The sequence below is a fragment of the Genypterus blacodes genome, unplaced genomic scaffold, assembly GCF_046128005.1.
Source record: "Genypterus blacodes isolate CSIRO-AG114 ecotype Tasmania unplaced genomic scaffold, CSIRO-AGI_Gbla_v1 ptg000030l_1, whole genome shotgun sequence".
NCBI lineage: Eukaryota > Metazoa > Chordata > Actinopteri > Ophidiiformes > Ophidiidae > Genypterus > Genypterus blacodes.
The window spans coordinates 3961509-3980535 of NW_027466843.1; the positions used below are offsets into that span (position 1 = coordinate 3961509).

Consider the following 19027-nt stretch of genomic DNA (forward strand, 5'->3'; position numbering starts at 1 on the left):
ATGTCATTATATACAAATTAATTTGGCCATTCAATCAAGAAACATTAGTATCCCCCCCACCGCTACATCCGTCAACAGTCTACGCAGCACGGTTGTGATTCTGTCTCTCGGCATGATCAAAAACTCTGCGGCCAGCAGCCGATCAATCAGGCAAACTGCTGCAGCTTTGCTGTGACGCTTTCATAACAAGAGTGAAGGAAGGTGACGGATCAAGATTTATGTCATTACTGCAGCGCTTTGTGACGTCTCTTCTCATTGTGTCAGAGAGAGAGAGAGAGAGAGAGAGAGGGAGGGAGGGAGGGAGGGAGAGAGAGAGAGATTTTGGGGGCTTATTGTATTTGTTTTTAATTTAATCAGAAATGTCTTGGAATTGATTTCAATTGCAATCCACTGGTTGTCGTCACCCTCTAATGGGAGATGATTACCTCCATTAGGGTTTTGTTTTCACCAATGTTTCTTTTTCTGTCTGCCTGTGAGCTGGTTCATGGAACACTATAGTAGCTTTTCGAATAGGCCTTTACAGATCAAGATCAAAAACTACAACAACAAATGTTAACAAAAAATGAGTCACCTGCAACTGAGAGCAACCTGCTTCAGGACTACGTACAGTCTGGATCTCACGCTGCCTTCTAGTGATCGTTCAGATAAGCAGCTACCATGACCCACGTTTACTATTAGTTGGTACATTACCAGAGTAAAAAAACTGCACTTAAACTCTCAGTATGCCCCGGCACTGGTTTAAGCTTAAGACCTTAGCAGTGTTATAATTTGTTCCAGGGCAGATCAGATGGTAATGGGTAACTGCTGCCCATGATTCACAGCTTTTTTACATTATTTTTGTTTACATTCTATTTGGAAGCATTATCTGAGCAGTATGGAAATTGCTCAGTAAAAACCTACATTTTGGTTGCGCTGGGACAGATGTGGGTGAAAGCTGATGAAATACTCTGTTCCCTTTAAAATGGGTGGAAATACAAAACAATGAGCAACAATGCAAACAATGTTTTTTCTCTCCACAGCATAGTCCTTTCTTCGCCGAGCAGCTGACAGCATTTCAGGTGTGGTTAACCATGGGTGTGGAGAACAGAAACCCTCCAGAGCAGCTTCCAATTGTACTGCAGGTACAGACACACACGTACACACACACACACACACACACACACACACACACACACTACGGTCAGTTCAATTCCATGCGCTTCCATGAGTTATAATTCAATATATACTATGAAAGGTTTGGCAGTAATCCATACTGATAGCATTAACACTGGTGATTGCAAAAAGTCCAATAAAAGCAGAAGAAACAGTTTTTACAGTGGAAGGATGGTGTGGGATACAAACGTATGGAATAGTGACGTACGCTCCGCAAATTGCTTTGCTTGTCACCATCATTTTCCAGGATGTACACGACCAAAGAAACACACCGTGCTGCACAAGTCAGTGTAATCGGATACATGAACGGTCCTGTGGTTCCATTATGCAGGAGCAAAATTAGTGCTGCGCAGTCATGGCATGTTCATCGCACACACACACACACTTGCTCAGAATCCTCCATTAGTGTATTCCAGTAATACCTTTTACACTATTACCTTTCACTGCAGCCATCTTGTTAGACCCCATCTCCTCCAGGCTACCAGAAAGACACAAGCTGCTCTAGTTTCCTTGCTAATTGAGCATTTCTGCGGGAAACGTTCCTCATGTCTCTGCAGCAACGTCTGTTAGATGAACAGTTTGTGTTCGGTTCATTTTAAATGAAATCTTGCCTCAAAACATGTGGTATGTATCGGCTGCTTGGGTGAAGCAGAGGGAGGTTGTTGCTGAGTACTCTTCAAATCCTTTGACTCGAGTAAAACAGCACTGTAGACGAATCCAAGTGAAAGTGTGAGCAAGAAACGGAATTGTGGTGTTTTCGTACACTGCTGAGTAAATACTTTGTCTCTTATTTTGGAGATTTTTTCGTTTTTGTTCTTTCAGATAGGTTGGGTAAGACAGGAAGTTTGCATTACAGAGAATGAAAGAAATTATCCTCAAATGAAAGTGAAATTAAGGACGGAAGAAGGGAAAGAAATATAAATATGAGTGATATTCTTGGATAAATAGAAAGAGGAGAGCGGGGAACGATGTGTGCAACATGAAGTGAACACGGGGAAAGATGGAAGAAATGGAGCAGCAGGGAATGAGAAGGCGAACAGAAGGGATGACAAAGGTCAAGATGGAAGATGAAGAAATGGAGTAAAATGACAAGCAGAACAAAATAAGGAAAAGGAAGGAAGAAAGGAAAGAGTTGCAGAACCCTAAACTGGTCGTGTGTGTGTGTGTGTGTGTGTGTGTGTGTGTGTGTGTGTGTGTGTGTGTGTGTGTGTGTGTGTGTGTGTGTGTGTGTGTGTGTGTGTGTGTGTGTGTGTGTGTGTGATATCACTGTGTGTTGTGCTGCTGTCTGTGTTGAATGGTAATTTCCTGCTGACTCAGCGAGCCACTGCTCGTCCATACAGCAGATCTGACTGCACCCATTAAAAGCCAACGAGAACGGACTGACCAAAGACGGATCGCACTGGATTGGAGGGCGAAAGTGTGTGTGCTTACAGTATGTGTGTGTGAAGAAGCGTTTTTTTTGCTTTTAACATTACACAACGTTACCCAGAGAGGAGTCATTTCAAGGCTGCTGCACGGCCTCAGAGGGAACCGATGGGCACATAAACAAGTTTTATGCCCTTTTAAGCACACAGTTGCATAACAATTAACCTCAGACTCCCAGCCTCCAACAATCCGATGCTGTAATATAATCTGGCTCAGGTTTAAAAGCTTTAAAAGTGTGTCAAGAAAGAAGCAATCCATCAATAATGCACTTTGATAAAAACGGAGGGAGCTCGGCAAAGGAGAGATGCAATGCTGCGTTGTCAAGACAGCAGCCGTTTCATCCAAGATCGTGACTGCAAACTGTGGTATTATAGTAATGCCAGAGAGCGCGCGCGCGCGCGCACACACACACACACACACACACACACACACACACACACACTCTTCAGCATACATGGCGCGTACACAGTTTTGACATGATGGCAGCTGTTTCACACCTCATACACACAGAGGTTGCCTGCATTCTTACTCATCACAGTAAAGAGGGTCAGAGTGAAGGTGCAACACAAGGAAAGGTTACAAATGCCGACAACATGTGTGCGACACCTGCAGGTATGAAGTGCTTTTTGTCTGTAATTGCTTCCTAAGATGCTTTTAAATAAGAAAGTAGAATAATCCGCTTGACTTCTATAAAGTAAGACCTAAAGAAAACAATCATGAACTCAAACCACCTGAAGTTGTCGAATGGTCTTAGTCTGTGTTCCACTAGTAGACGTGGTGAAGATGAGATGATAGTTTGTATCATTGAGTCAGGAGAAGTTTAGTTCAGTTGTCTGCTTTTCTCTTATTCTCTTACTTTGAGTACGCCTACACATCACACACACCTACACACACTCCCGCGCACACACACTGTTCCTACGCTCCTCCTCCGCTCCTCCTCGCAGAGCTGGAGGAAACCCTGGCATGGTCTTCCCCCGGTCTCCCTCTGATTGTTTGGTCACGCTCACCAGCTTCAAGTCACGGAGCGCTCTAATAATACCTTGTGTGTTGGCGGAAATGTGTGTGTGTGTGGGAACCCGTGTTCTTCCATATGCTTGCTCCCACACACACTGTGGCATTGTCGCATGGGGGATGGACCGATGTCCAATGTCCAATGTCCCGCATAATAAACACACATACACATTATTAGCACCATATGCATCCTCAGATATGGTGCATGACTCATGCCTTTACCCATACACACACACACACACACACACTCACCAACCCACACACACACACACACACACACACACACACACACACACACACACACACACACACACACACACACACACACACACACACACACACACCAACCCACCCACCCACCCACCCACACACAGAGAGACTTTTGACCAGGGTCTCCATAAGAAGCCACGGGAAATTACCAAAAAAGGGCCACTCCCAATCACCCACACGCGTGCCCACGTGGGATGGCATGCACACACACACACACACACACACACACACACACACACACACACACACACACACACACACACACACACACACACACACGCAAACAAGTACAACATGGTGCCAGTGCTTTCAGTATGGTGGGAGAGCCACCTGTTCTCCCCCTCTCCCTCTCTGTGGGTTCTCCTGCTGTCCTTCCTCCATCCTCCTCCCTTAATCTCCTCTCAGAGCGGAGGCAGCACCGTTGACCTTTGACCTCTGCCCTTTTTCAGGTACTTCTCAGTCAAGTGCATCGACTGCGAGCGCTAGACCTGCTCGGCCGCTTCCTGGACCTGGGACCGTGGGCTGTTAGTCTGGTACGTTCAGCTCTACATCCCCTCTTCCTGTTTGCCAGTGATCACTTTGCTTTTTTCACTTGTTTGTTTTATGGATGACGTGTGATCTTACCTGGACTGGCACCATAGAATGCCAGGGGAAAGGATATGATGTTGACTAAATCAGTTGATTGTCTGTACAGAAGACATTTCAAGACTTTTCTTTTTCAACCTTGGTTCAACTTTGTCAACTAACTTTTGGATCAGCTGTCCTTTGAGTTAATGGTAAAGTTACAGCTAAGGCAAATACACTATGTTGTGCTCAATGTAAAGCTAAGGCTGATGGCAGCTTAATTATGGCGGTATTAAGCATAAACTTTATTTATTAACATGAAAAGCAAAACACCCACGTAGAAATACAAAATTCAATTATTTTTTATCTGAAGTTAGGGTTTCAATGGATGCATTGTCCTCTAGTTTGTGTCTGGCTCAGCTTTGTCAGCTAAATAGCTTTTATATTATAAGCTGGCAATCCACTAGACAACACTAATATTCACTGCCCTTCAGTCATCACTAAGTCAATACAATGGAGTAATACATTTATTTCATTGGATGTAAGTGTTCAAAGTGTCCCTGTTTTGAATGTCGGGTCCAGGAGCAGAAGCATTTGCTCCAAACATGAGATTGATATTAATATGAAGATGGGATTTCAGCACAGATATTTGAGATGAGGTTAAAGTAGTGTTTGTCCTTTAATATCACAGCTCGTTCTCTGTGTGAGAATGGTTAGAAAGGGGACATATTCTGCTTTTTGTCAGTTCGCCCTCCTTTTTAAATCGTGTTATGTAGTAGGAGTACGTGCTGAACATTATGAAAGTTATAAAAGCTTGATCAGACTGCTGAGTTCATAGTCCTTTACTTCTCAATATGACTTCACTTGCTTTGACTTACTTGCCTAGACAGCTGTTTTTGCCTTAAATTCCTCGAAGAAAGTTCCTCAAACTGCCTGTTGATGCGTGATAAAAATGCATTTTGTGTGTGTGTCTGTGTGTGTGTGTGTGTGTGTGTGTTTGTAGGCCCTGTCTGTAGGAATCTTCCCTTACGTGCTGAAGCTGCTGCAGAGTTCTGCCAGAGAGTTGCGGCCGCTGCTAGTCTTCATCTGGGCCAAAATCTTGGCCGTGGACAGTGTAAGTTCTGCAAAACAGACTTGGGCACTTGACAAGACAGGCCATTAGGAAATCCTGTTAGTATTACATCCGGGCTAGGTTCCATTTTAATTGTGTCTTTCCCAGTAATGTTTTATTTCTGTCACACGTGTTCTCTGCGTACATACATGTTTGTATTTGCATTCTGTTTTCCTCCGTCAACGACAGATAAATGAATATAGGGCAGTGGTTTAAATAAGTGCAGTAATTAAGTATGAAAGTCATCTATGGCGTGGAATTCCACAAAGAGGCACTTAATGAATGTTTCTTGCATTGATCAATTTGGAATGAGGCACCCTGCTGTTCACTCGCTGACAGAAGGAGAACAGCAGCATCCGTGCATGTGCAAACAGTGTTTACTGCATAAAGTGTGTGAGTGTGTGTGTGGATCTTCACTTTAATAACGCAGGCCATCAAGCGTAGCGCCATTAGTATTCAGTCAGCGGTTCGATGGAGCTTCCGTGAGAGAAATGGGGAAACACTCATCTGCTGCACTGTTTCTGTCTCGCTCCCTCCTCCCTCCTCCCTCCTCCCTTCTCCCTCCTCCCTCCTCCCTCCTCTCTCCTCCCTCTCTGCAGTCGTGTCAAGCTGATCTGGTCAAAGACAACGGTCACAAGTACTTCCTGTCAGTGTTGGCCGACAATTACATGCCTGTGAGTAATCGTCCATTGTGTTGACACTTAAGCAACAATTTATGCTTTCACTTCAGAATTCTTAAAGAACCGAGACTGCTACTAAAGCTTTTGAGCAGAGTTTGAACAGGGCTTTTTTTTTCTCCTTTGCAGAGGGAGTTTTTAATATTTCAAACACTGATCAGTGATTCTCATCCTGTCACATATCTGGAGTGCATGTGTGCATATTAAAGCTCATTTTGGTGTGTTTAACATCTGATCAGCCCTTTCCCCACACATGGTTGACGGTTGTTAAACCCAAACAACTAGCAGCAAAAACACACATCCCAGGAGTTGGTTAAGAATATTATCTAAAATATTGGACTTAGATGCACCAGGTGAACACAAACTCCAAAGCATTGCTGAGGTTATCGTCAGTCTGCTTGTTGTGTTGGCTTTATTTTTCTGCCCCCTAGTGGTCAGAAAATAAGCTATTGCAGCTTTTAGTTTAGTCAGACAGACATATTTGAGTATTCTCACAGTTTTACATGTTGGCAACCTAGAAAACAACAAGTCATTTTCTACCTCTCATCTCCCCAGAATTGTTTATGCTACCTGAATTGTATTTAATAAAGTAAAACTACTGCACCTTCAGAAGTGCAAATAACTGATTTTCTCTCTCTGTTTCAGGCGGAGCATCGAACCATGGCTGTCTTTATATTGGCCGTTATCGTCAACAGCTACAATACGGGACAGGTAAGCCGTGTGCATGTATTAGCATATTTGGTCCCGCCCCCCCTCCATAACTATAGCCGGCCGTCACTTTGAGAGAGAGAGAAGAATGAGCGCTCGCTGTGTATTTCCTGGAGAAATCAGCTGCATGACAGTTTTGTCACGAACAGTCACCTCTGTAATCTCCGTCTGCGTTCCAGCCATCTCCATCGTGACACTTTATCACCCCAAGTGTCACTTCGACCCGCTGCTGGCCTCACCTCTTCAATCCCAGAAGCCTTTTGTTTCTGGCACCGATCAACTATCCAAGGCTGCCATGTTAGGATGATGTCGCTTGTCATTTCTCGCTCTTGGGTTTTTTTTCTCTGTCCTGCACGTTATTAGACTCATTTCTTTTTCTCACCGTTTTTTCCCTGGCATGTTTGAGCCACCACCTTACGGTACCCCACATTATATAAATATCACAAATCTCGGCGTCTACATGTGCTCTCTCGCTCAGAAGCGGCCATTCCTCTTCCACATCCCTGTGCTTACTTAATGCTGCTACCCCTCTCCTCGGCCTGTAAATAATAGATGATCCCCGGCATTACAGACAGACTCTCTGCCTTTGCCGCGTCTCCATTATTTATCCCTCTTGCTCTCAACAACAGCGCTCATTACCGCAGTATGGCTGCCGTTTGGCTTGTTGAGAACATGTTGCTTTGCGCCGGCATCTTAATATTCCAGTGCCCAGGGTTCAGCTTGGAGGCACGATAAGAGCCGGTGATCTGAAGACGAGGAAGAAAGGAGAGAAGGATGAGAAGATAGGGGCGGGGGAGGGGGGTGCAGACTTGATAAAAGATTTGTTGTTGTGATGCCTCAGTTTAATGGATACAGCAGAGGTTTCTCTGCCGTCTAAGCAGGTCGTCTTTTTTGTGGTTAATGAATACATGAGATGTTGTGAGAGAGTGATTTGTCTTTGCTAGCAAAGTCTGACAACTTCTGAGGCGGCGTGTGGAGGAAGCACTGAGCACAGATGGAGAAATGCACACTCTGAAAAAGTCATCCATCAATACTTAGTCATTTCTGTTAAGTATCACTCTGACTGGTCAATCGCAATTATTTTCATAATGAGAGTTTTCCTAGCAAGGCACCAACTAGAATTCCCACCGCAAATTAGCAATGCCCCCTTGTTGTTACCCAACAAGTTAGATCGGTACCACTCTCTGTGCCGTGTTTCACAGTTAATGGAAATGTGCAATTTTACTTTCACCTGAAATAGGCTGCCACTGTGTAGCTAGCTAGTTGGTTGGACAGTGCTGCCATTGTTTATGTAGCAGTGCAGTTGCTTGGCTAACGCTAAGCAACAGGTGGTGTGTTTCTTAGTGTGACTGTTTCTCAGTGGACTTGTTATTAGAAATAACTAAGGATGAATGTTAAATTATTTATTTCATTGGTAAATAGCTTCTGCTCTACAATGAATTTTCACTTGTTTACATCTCGTTTACACATCTCCAGTGATGAGCTCTGAAAAAGTACAGTGCATTGATAAATGTGAAAACATTCTGAAAAGGTTTAAAAACTTGTCCATGCTTTCTCCTGTGAAAAGGTGTGTTGTTGTGCTTACACTATGTTTTGAAAGCAGCAGATAGCGAGCACAGCCACACATTCATGCAGTCAGTCAGGAAGATTCTAAGCATGTTTCATGTTTGCACATACAAAGCAATGACCATGGTTAGCTTGAGAGTCACAGTTTGTGCTCTTATGCGCCTGTTCTATCAGATTGTAAAGCAGAAGAGAAAACCTTTCCCCCTTTCAGCAGAGGAATGTGATGGCAGCGTTCTGCACATTCATCAGTCTGTACAGTGACGTCTGGAGAGGAAGGAACACAAAACATGGTTTTGACTTGAGGGGGCCTTGAAACTTAATTCTACTGTAAATGTGGCTAGTAGTCAGTGGAAAGAGTAATGAGCTTCCTGCTCCTTGTCTTTCTTAAACAAGACCTGCAGCATTTTCAACCAGATGATGGCGAGATATACAGCTCCTGGCTGAGGAGAGTGTAGAAGGATTTACTGAGTAATATTTAATGCGCTGGGTTCTATATTTTACTTATCAGACATGGTTGTCATCTCCCTCGGCTTCATTTTGTTTCATGTTCTGAGGAGTGAAGATGCTGCTGCGCACACGTTTTGACAGCTGAATGGCCAATAAACCACAACTAAATCATTTTCCTTGATAGACACTTTCACAGGTTTTAATTCACTGTGTTGTAAATTTTATTTACGTTGCATAAGCGACACAATTTTGCTCCGCCAGCAACTGTAGTGTAATTACTGGAAATCAAAAGGAAAGCCGCTGTCAGGCATAAGGTAATTACAGTTACATGTAAGCCACAAACCTCTTGAGATTAAATGACTGTGATGTCATTGCACACAAACAAATGTTTAGTTTTTAACACTTTGTACAAAGCTTCACATGCTCCACAGTCGGCTAGAGTTGTAAGTAATAGACACAATCAGGAAAACCGATGTTAATGCTCTCCACCCACAGATATTCTCTTGGAAGATAGATGGGTCCAGTGTCACTTTACATGAGAACATCAGTGGGTATTTTAATGACCGATGAGTCTGTAAGGTTGACACATGGCAATTTAACTCTTCATTCCTCAGAGTATCATAACAAATCTGTGAGAGGTGTGCCCTTTCTACTGACAGTGCCTGAACACAACCTAAGAACTGTTTGCATGGTGCTAGTATCACCTGGGTAAGAGTTTGGGAGCGTTCACACAGGTTTACCACTGGATACATCTTAACCATGTATAACCTGTTGAACGATGGCAAGGAGTTCTCTTACCAAGTGCAGCTCTGTAAGCTAGGGAGCTTTTGATCATCATTTCACCTTACCGCTTCACAAAATGGGTCTTCATGCTGCCATGGGCATGCAGAATGAACAAGTGTAAATACAGCCCTAATCTAAGTGAAAGTGTCTGGTTAAGTAAATGTCAAATTGCTATCAATGCCTGTATGTGTGTTTTGATGCAGCCTAGTACCCATTTGAAGATAACAACATTTAAAAAAAATGTACAGTTGGACTTTGGTGCACCGTCTGTGTGTGTGCTTTACATTTAGATCACAGATTGTGGCCTATATAATATATATAAAATATGGGGAATAGTCTTATTCTCATATCTCCACCTGTAAAACTCTCATTATACAAATGTACAACTCACAAGGTATTAAAACTCTCACCTTTACTCTTCATTTTCTCTTCTGTCTATCAACTTCCCTCCCTCTCTCCATCCTGATCTCCTCCCTTCCCCTCACCAGGAGGCCTGTCTGCAGGGTAATCTAATAGCAAACTGCCTGGAGCAGCTGTCAGACCCCCATCCACTCCTCCGTCAGTGGGTGGCCATTTGTCTCGGCCGCATCTGGCAGAATTTTGACTCCGCCCGCTGGTGTGGCGTCCGGGACAGCGCCCACGAGAAGCTCTACACTCTGCTGTCAGATCCCATCCCTGAGGTGAGAGAGGGTCAGATTCATGCTCCTCTAGAGGAGTGTGAAGAAGCGTCTCTGATTGTTTCCACATTTTGAAACAATCTATCAGTAACTTTGTTAGACAAGCGCCTGCTGTTTACACACACACTTTACTTTATCAGCTCTCTTTTTGCCTTTAATGTTATTCGAGGTCATTGTAGACTTAGACTGATCAATCAGTTTTGACTGCAACAAAGTAGTTGCATATCACTGCAAACATAATTTTAAGTGATCCTCTGGCGTTAATTTGAGACAAGCTGCTGTATCCGTGTGTATGTGTACCTTGTGTAAGTGCATGCATTTGTGTGTGTACATCCCCAGAGCCTTGTGCATGGGAGTGAAGAAAGTGATTAGTAGTTGAGGAGGGAGATGAAAAGTGAAAGGGTCTGTGGGCAGAAATTTTTAATTAAGTTGAGGCCAAACTTGATGGAGCAAATTCCAGAGACGGTTGCACTCAGTTTGTAACACAGACACACACACACACACACACACACACACACACACACACACACATTTACACACATTTACACACACTTTCATACTACATTAACATTGCTGCTGGCTCAGTGATGGTCAAAGATGTTCAGGGGTTGAACAAAATGTGTGACACTAAACCTCAACTGTGTAACTTGATTTTGAAATAAAAACCATTGTTCTGGTTGCTCAAAGCAAAATCACAATGTTTTGCAAAAAAAACAACTATAGTTTCTTTTTAGTCCCATTTGTCTTTGTGAAATGAATTCAAATAGGTTTAAAGTAACAAGCAGCCAAGAAAGAATCTCATGTGGCCGTTTAGAAAGCCTTTAACGTTTTGGTGCACTCCTCAGATTGTAAAAGAACCATCACATTGTCAAATAACCAACATATCAGATGTATTTCCACGTATGAATGTCACCCAAAACCAGTTCCATGTGCTTTATGTACTCATAATACATATCTGATGAGTGCCCTGTGAGCAAAAACCCAGCACTGGGGCATAATAGCTCCAATAATCTGGGTTATGCTGTATTTATCATCCAGTGGTCCCCAAAACCGTTTTAACATTTAAAGCATATCTAGGCAATATTTTGGGCTTCAAGGCAAAGGGCCAAATACCGATTTCTGCCAACATAAAATGCCAAGCTGTGTACGAATGAAATCAGAGTAAAAAACATGGAACATATTTAACCTTGTGTTTTAAAAATGTGTTGGCGCCGCAGCTTACGTATCAAATCAAATCAAATGTATTTGTATAGCCCAATAGCACATATCATCTTCACAAATGGGTGAGGAGAAGCATATAAAGCATGTTGCTTGGTTGTAACTTGGTCCTGTGTGGCTGTAGGTGAGGTGTGCTGCTGTTTTCGCTCTGGGGACGTTTGTGGGAAACTCGGGGGAGAGGACGGACCACTCCACCACCATCGACCACAACGTAGCCATGATGCTGGCTCAGCTCATTAACGACGGCAGCCCAGTGGTCCGCAAGGTGACTGAAGCGTTCACTGGCACACTCGTAATAGATACAGCTATATTTTACAAGCAGATATTAATCAGATGACATGTTGTTGTCACTGAAAACAGGCTGTTGACCTCATTTCCCATAAAAGTGGCATAACAACACTAACATCCATCGTGCTCAGAAATTTGAAAAACTTGACATTTCCACGTCAATGCTCCTGAGTTCTGGTGGGAAAGCTTCAGCTCAGAAAAACAATGTAAAAACCATTTGCCAACCTAGATCAGTCCATGACGGAAGTTCCCACAGAAAATGCCCTAATGCCAGCTTTTCTCTACGCCACAATATGCTTTTGTACTGTTGGACTAGAATCGACCAGATTGTTATACGTATGACCGTTCTTTTGCATTTTTCACCAAAGTCAGAGGTCAGGATTCTCTGAGTTCCAAGCACGATGGATTGTGGGGAAAGCTCCAACAATCCTGCACTCACTTACACCTGTATCCACCTATACTGTATAACAGAGAGGCGGTGATTTAACTCAATGTTGGGGCCATAGTTGGCTGTGTTGATGTATAAACTGAATCGTCTCTCCCCACTGTCTCTCATGTATGAAAGCTAATATACAGTGTGTCTGTTTGTGGATCTGTGCGTCTCGTAGGAGCTGGTTGTAGCACTCAGTCACCTGGTGGTCCAATATGAGAGCAACTTTTGTACAGTTGCCCTTCAGTTTATAGAAGAGGAGAAGAACTACACGGTGCCGTCACCAGCCAACACTGCAGGTAGACACACGCACTCATACACACACATTTCACAAACTGAATGGATTTCTCTTGTGACATCAAATTAAGATTTTCTTTTACTTTGTAGTGCAGATGTAGTGTTTTAATCATTTAGCTGGCATTTGGGTGTTATTACCAACAATCTCAGGAGGATTATAACAGCTTCAACATTGATTGCAAGGTCACCTTCATTATAAGGAATCAGTCCTCAGAGTGGAAAGAACAAGAACCCAAATGTGATCAATGGGATATAGGATTACCAGGAAACTAAGACACGGAAATAACTGATAACAGTGCTTGTATACATTCATTGTTTTCAGTGTGAGATGAGTATCTGGAATCTAGTTTAAATCATGCCAGATCGATTAAATGTTCGGTGAATCATAACACTATGACAAGCAGAGGATAAACAGGCAGAAACACATGATCCACTTGGTATCGAGCTATTGTACAATCGGGGCTTGCAGCAGTGGTCAAATTGAGTGATTTTGGTCCAGAATTCCGGACGCTGCCAGAATAGTTTAGCACACTGTCTTTGCACGTCGACGTTGAGTATTATATTTGCACACAGATGGAACTGACTCATAATGCAATGAATCAATCAATGGTTTGCTTAACATTTATTATATACAATTTTGTCAGTTTGCTTTTAAAATGCTTTGGCCTGTATCTGGAGCCATTGCTGATTTGGTCCTGTGAAGGTCTCTGATGCATGTATGTGATATTAATTTGTCCTACCCTGACGTCCTGCTGTGATATGTACAGAGCCTGGTACTTTGACTCCAGTGAGGGACAGTCCAGCCATCCCGCGCCTCAGATCAGTCAACTCCTACACCAACATTCGAGCCGCCACCAATGCCCGCAACCTGAACAAGAGCCTGCAGAACCTCAACCTCAGTGAAGAAGGTGAACAGAGAGAGCCAGGGAAAATATATAAGAGATAAATAAGCTCAGTTCTCATAAGTTGCAGTTTTCATTTTCATTTACATTACAACGTTATAGTAGTGGCAGACAATTAAAGGAACCACCCATCACCCAGCAACCCCATCATCTGAATGTTATCACATTGTGTGTACGTACTGAGTTATAACAAGCAGCGTTGTTTTGAGGTCCTGCATTTGCATAGAGCACTTTAAATGTGATATACTAGCAAATGTATTTTGTACTTGGATTACCAATTTACAGTAGAGAGAGGAATGGGACCACTCTAGCACCTCCATAATGACATCATCAATGAAGCGAAGCAAAAAACAATGTAATGGGAGGGTCAGCAAAAACCTGGAAAAAAATTGGGGAGTGTGTGTTTGCTTGTCGTTTGTTTGATGAGGAAAGTGCCGGAAGGATTGAATGGACCACGTTTGATTAGCTCTTCCTCTGCCTCATCAGCTGTTCATGCATGTACCAGTCCTCAGGCAAACTGTGTCTTGACCCGATAATATACCCGGTATTTCCACTGTCTACTTTGGCACCTGAACGCAAGTATTAAACTGTGTCCAAACTGTATTGACTGGATCTAGACGGTTGCTACATTGCCGTGTCCCAAACACAACATTTCCATTTCACACTAAAAGATGCAGTTTTCGAAGTCTGTCTTGATTTTATTCTGGTTTGCAGAATCTTTCTCTTCATACTGTGTCTTTGCAGCATCAGTACTGATTAGTGCAAAGCCAGTGTGAGACATGCAGGACAATAGCCTCAATCCTCTGTGCAAGCCATGAATTGTGTTTTATCAGGATTAGATGTTGTGACCTCCTGTTCTTTGTTGCTCTTCGGTGGCTGGGTTCACTCCCTGCCCTCTGTCTAACACCGCCAGCCTGATGCATCGTCCCTGACTGGAGCTAAATCATTGGTACTTGCTGAGTCGCGTAACCTTCTGCTGACACCATTTCTAATTCACAACCACAGTCCTGATTCCAACAGGCAGCAGTGTTTATCATCAATAAGCTCCAAGCAGAGCGTATTTCCATTCTGTTCCAATCTCCATTTCCACATTTCAGCGTGCAGTCAGTTAGGAGGATGCATGGCGTGTGGGACTGTATGAGTCAGAGTAATGTTGGGTGATAAGGGGAGTTATGAGTGGAGAAGACTGGGCCAGACAGTTGGAATAAAGTTATGGTAAGTCAGCAGGTTATTGTTTTGGCATGGAGCCTCCAAGTATTAGGACTGCTTTCACTGTATATAAACCGCATGTCTGTTGGAGTATTAATTTTAGATGTTGGCTTTTGATGTTGTTAGTTTTCCGCACCATGGCTCTATGGAGCTGAATGTGTTGTTCCACTTTACCATAAAGGTTCATAGCAACATCCACGGTCCTGATTGGTATTGTCACCCACTGACTTCTTTTTTATATTGAGGTCCACCAGCAGGTTCACATTTCAACTTGGTTCACATTTTAGGATACACCTCAAATCAGAAAAGGCCAAAATCCCATCCTCTTCCGCTGTACTTTGACCTAAGGTTGCGTTGACACTTGTGGCTTTAAAGTATAAAAAGCACTGCCAGGAGCTCGCTTTGAATTTAACTTAACTTAACGGGAGAGTGGTGTAGATGTGCAGCTGTTACACAGAGATACTTTAAAACACCACAGGGAGTTTAACAATCTGAGAAGAATGCACAGACAAGGTAGTATAAGTTGATCTTTTTATTTACAGTGTGGCTAGCAAGCATAAATGTTTCCCCACAGAGAATGTGACGTATTGAGAAAGACAACAATGCTGTTTCTTATGCAACACTGCTTTTTTCTTCTATTTTGTAAACTGTATTTGGTTCACGTCTGTAAAAATGATATCTAAGCCACACAGTTGATTAGTCACTTTGTTTAGAAAATCATCTTCCTGTTCACCTGATGCTATTTACTCATTGATGATTGGATGTGTTTCTGTTTTTTTAGGTGGTCCTGCAGCCTTTTCTCCTGGTAACCTGAGCACCAGCAGCAGCGCGAGCAGCACGTTGGGCAGCCCCGACAATGACGAGTACATCCTCTCCTTTGAGACCATTGACAAAATGAGACGAGTGTCTTCCTATTCCTCCCTCAATTCCCTCATAGGTAAGAACTTGACCTTAGTGCTGCAGCTGAACGTGCCATGTTTGGGATGGGCTGGGTTCGGGTATTGAACCACAAATAATTCAGAGTAGGCAGAATTGTGTCTCTAGCACTATGTATAGCCTATCAAATTATATATCTTACTGCATTTATTGCACTTATTTAAAAAAGAAAACAGCAGAGAACTTCAGTCATGAAAGTGACACTGGGAGAATCAAATACGTGATCTTCTGTTACGCAGGCCAAAAGCATCACCGTCATGCTGTCTGCACCATTACACTGACTTGAAGCCCTTGAGTGATGGGTAAATTAAGTGAGCAGTGTTCCATATGAAGCTCCCAGTAATGAATGGCAGCAAAGTGTGCCATAAAGCCCTCTCAATGCTTTGGGGAGCTTTTTTTGGCCATCACTCCAAAATGAGCACAAGACTCCTCAAACAACCCACAAACATTTCATTTTATTTTAGTCAACGTACCACTACACAGATGAGACATAATTAATAATTATCTTTAATCACTTAACCATTACAACCGGCAATCATTTTGTCCGAGGCTGTGCTATGTCTATGAAATAGTAAAAAAATCTCCTGTTTAAATCAATCTGTTTTGCTTTCATCATATGGTCATAATAATTTGGCATATGTGACAGTGTCTGCTGTGAACAGAGACAAGTGTGTTTTTCCTCTAGATGCCTTATTAGTACAGCAGTAGCAGACGCTATGCTTTGTTGCATGAACCATTCACACACAGAGAGGGGCATGAACAAATGCTCCCCAAAGACCTATGGGAGAAACAGTTATAAGCTGAATAATTGGACAGTGTGATGGCATTAGAAAGACCTCGGGCCACCTCAGAAGAAGGAAAAGCCCCATGATGGACAGCAGCATAGTGAGGAAAGCGAGAGGATAGAAGGAACAAGTGTCAAAAGAAAGGTTTGCACTTGTGAGAAGGACAGCAGAGCGCAGCCCCGCGCCAACCACCTGAGGCCATTAAAGTGCTTTTCCTGGTATACACTGAACTCCAACCCACTCACTTACCCCTGCTCCTGGCTGATTGGCGGGCCGCAGCATGCATCCTGACAGCTGGGTTTTGCTTGAGCTGAAAATCCATTAACTCACTCCCACACACACACACACACACACACATCCCAAAGGGGAATTGGGGGATTCCCTGTTTTCGTTATTGTTGGGTTCAAACACACGTACCTCTCCAAAGCTCCTAGCCGCCCTGTCGTGTTTCACTATAGGCTTTTGCACACCACAGTGGAAAATCAGTTGAAACAGAAAATCAAATGGCAAAGTAAATTGAGCTTAAGTGAATGGTGATTTTGACTTGGCATGAAAATAGGTTCAGTGACTATAATGAGATCCCATTTTCAAAGTGTTTTCTCTGGATTTGTTCCTAAATGAATGCCACCTTATTTTGGTGAACCTTACTCTGTCTCGCCCAGCTCACTTAATATCATTCCACTGGGAGCACAGCACAGTTTCCTCTACTCTGAAATCCCGCTTTAACACAATTTTCCTTGGTAAGTCTGGATGCAGCAGTCATTAAAGGAGAGAAGAAAGAAAGCTACAAAATCTGAGTAGTGGCACGATCGGCACACATGGTCAGGGGCTGCAGGGGGATGTTGGGAAAATGTTGAATAAAAAGGTGAATTTCTTCCCACTACTTTCTCACTAATATGTTCAAACTAAAAGGCACACAGAGTGATTACAGTAAACTGTAAACAGGTCATGGATCTGACCGAGTTTACCTCCAAACCACCACAGACAAACCAACAAACATTTTAAGTAGTAAGTAGTGAATGCACATGTCTGCCAAGTTTAGTCATAGTAGACTTTCTCATTAATAAGATACAGCACTGAAGAATGATCACCAGCCGCTGAACTTTACCAACCAATTAGAGCAAAAAAACAGAAAGCAAACCTTTGACCAGCGTAGTACAGTCATTATACATGTAACATTTTGTAATAATTGACTCAGTACTGTTGGAGGAAATGGAAGAAATTGAAATGGCTTCAATATGGAATTGTATTCTATTACTTAATTGTGCTTTTTATAAAGGCACTGATAACCAAATACCAATACCAGAACCAATGGGATTCTTCCCTTTGTCATGTCCAGCCAGCCCACTGAGTTTCACTGTAATCATACACATACAGACACAACTGAAAACAAAACAGCCTTGGTAAACTTACCCACTCTCAGATTTGTTTTCACCAGCTGATACAGGAGCTGAGGAATCACTTCAATCATCTCCAGAATGTTAGAAGCTCAGTTTGCTACTTTTGCTAAAAAAACACAGGAATCTTACATCAAAAAGAACCAAACCAATTACCACAAAGATGCTTCAAAATGCCTGACAGTTGGTAGACGCACAAATCCAGACACACACACACACACATCTCTCCTGCAGCTTAGAATTTATTAAATTCAGAATAAGAAAAATAATTCAACCGCAGACAAAAACAGATTTGGATGTGTTGGTGAAGGAAAATGCTTGGAAAATAATTCATTAAAAAATGCACTTTCTCTCTCTCGCCACCTTGAAACAGCAGAGATAAATCAATTCCAGGAGTCATTGGAATGAATTTCATCATCATTATATGTTTGTGGTCTTACATAGGAAGACTCTAAAAAACAAAAAAATAATTCACTCAAACATTTTTTTAGCGGTTCTATGATTGTCCTGCAAATCCTCACTGTGGCTCCATAGCAACTTTGACCAAACCGGGGTCAAAGTTGTGCATTACACATCAAACAGCATCACCTGCTTATACACATGCACACTCTCTCTTTCCCATTTGCAGTTGTCGTATTTGGCTGAATAAATTATAGCACAAAAAGTTTCCCTCTGCTCACTGATTAGATTTAATTGGACATGATCTAATCCAGGTTTGATGAATCAATCAAATGGGGGATTGGTGTAAATCCTGTCGATTCAGACACAGATGAACTAGTGTGATTTTAATTTTCCATGACCTGTGTGGCGTTTGCTCTCATTACCATCCACTGAATTCATCATTCAATATTCAGCTAACCCTTTCAAACTGCTTGCGGGCTCTTAATGTTGGCATGAGGTCTCTGTGTACACGGGTTAACGTGCTTATTGGCCCCTCGCCCACCAAGCTGTGGCCCTGTTGTGGCTTTAAAGAGTCCCAGCCTCCCAGCACACTTGTTCATAACTCCCACCTAGCACACTGCTGCATGTATAAGCAAACAGAGCAGAACAGATGAATGAACATCACAGGATTGGGAGCGATATGCACCCACTTAATAAATGGATGAAATACAGACTTGTTAAATAGTGAGTAAGTCTATCAAAAAGTCTTGTGATCAAAAATGACAAACTTTTT

General features: G+C 42.7%; 2 protein-coding genes across 2 annotated transcripts in view; one reads left to right on the top strand and one right to left on the bottom strand.

Annotated features, from left to right (window-relative positions):
• rasal3 (RAS protein activator like 3) overlaps nt 1-19027 on the bottom strand; it is a 225203-nt gene that overhangs the window by 204132 nt on the left and 2044 nt on the right. The window lies entirely within an intron of this gene.
• Nucleotides 1-19027, top strand: part of rptor (regulatory associated protein of MTOR, complex 1) — a 140387-nt gene that overhangs the window by 84632 nt on the left and 36728 nt on the right. The window contains 10 exon segments of the mRNA XM_076145405.1: nt 1020-1121; nt 4308-4391; nt 5426-5536; nt 6133-6207; nt 6856-6921; nt 10203-10394; nt 11734-11874; nt 12506-12626; nt 13392-13532; nt 15517-15672. Coding sequence (XP_076001520.1) covers nt 1020-1121; nt 4308-4391; nt 5426-5536; nt 6133-6207; nt 6856-6921; nt 10203-10394; nt 11734-11874; nt 12506-12626; nt 13392-13532; nt 15517-15672 — 1189 coding nt within the window.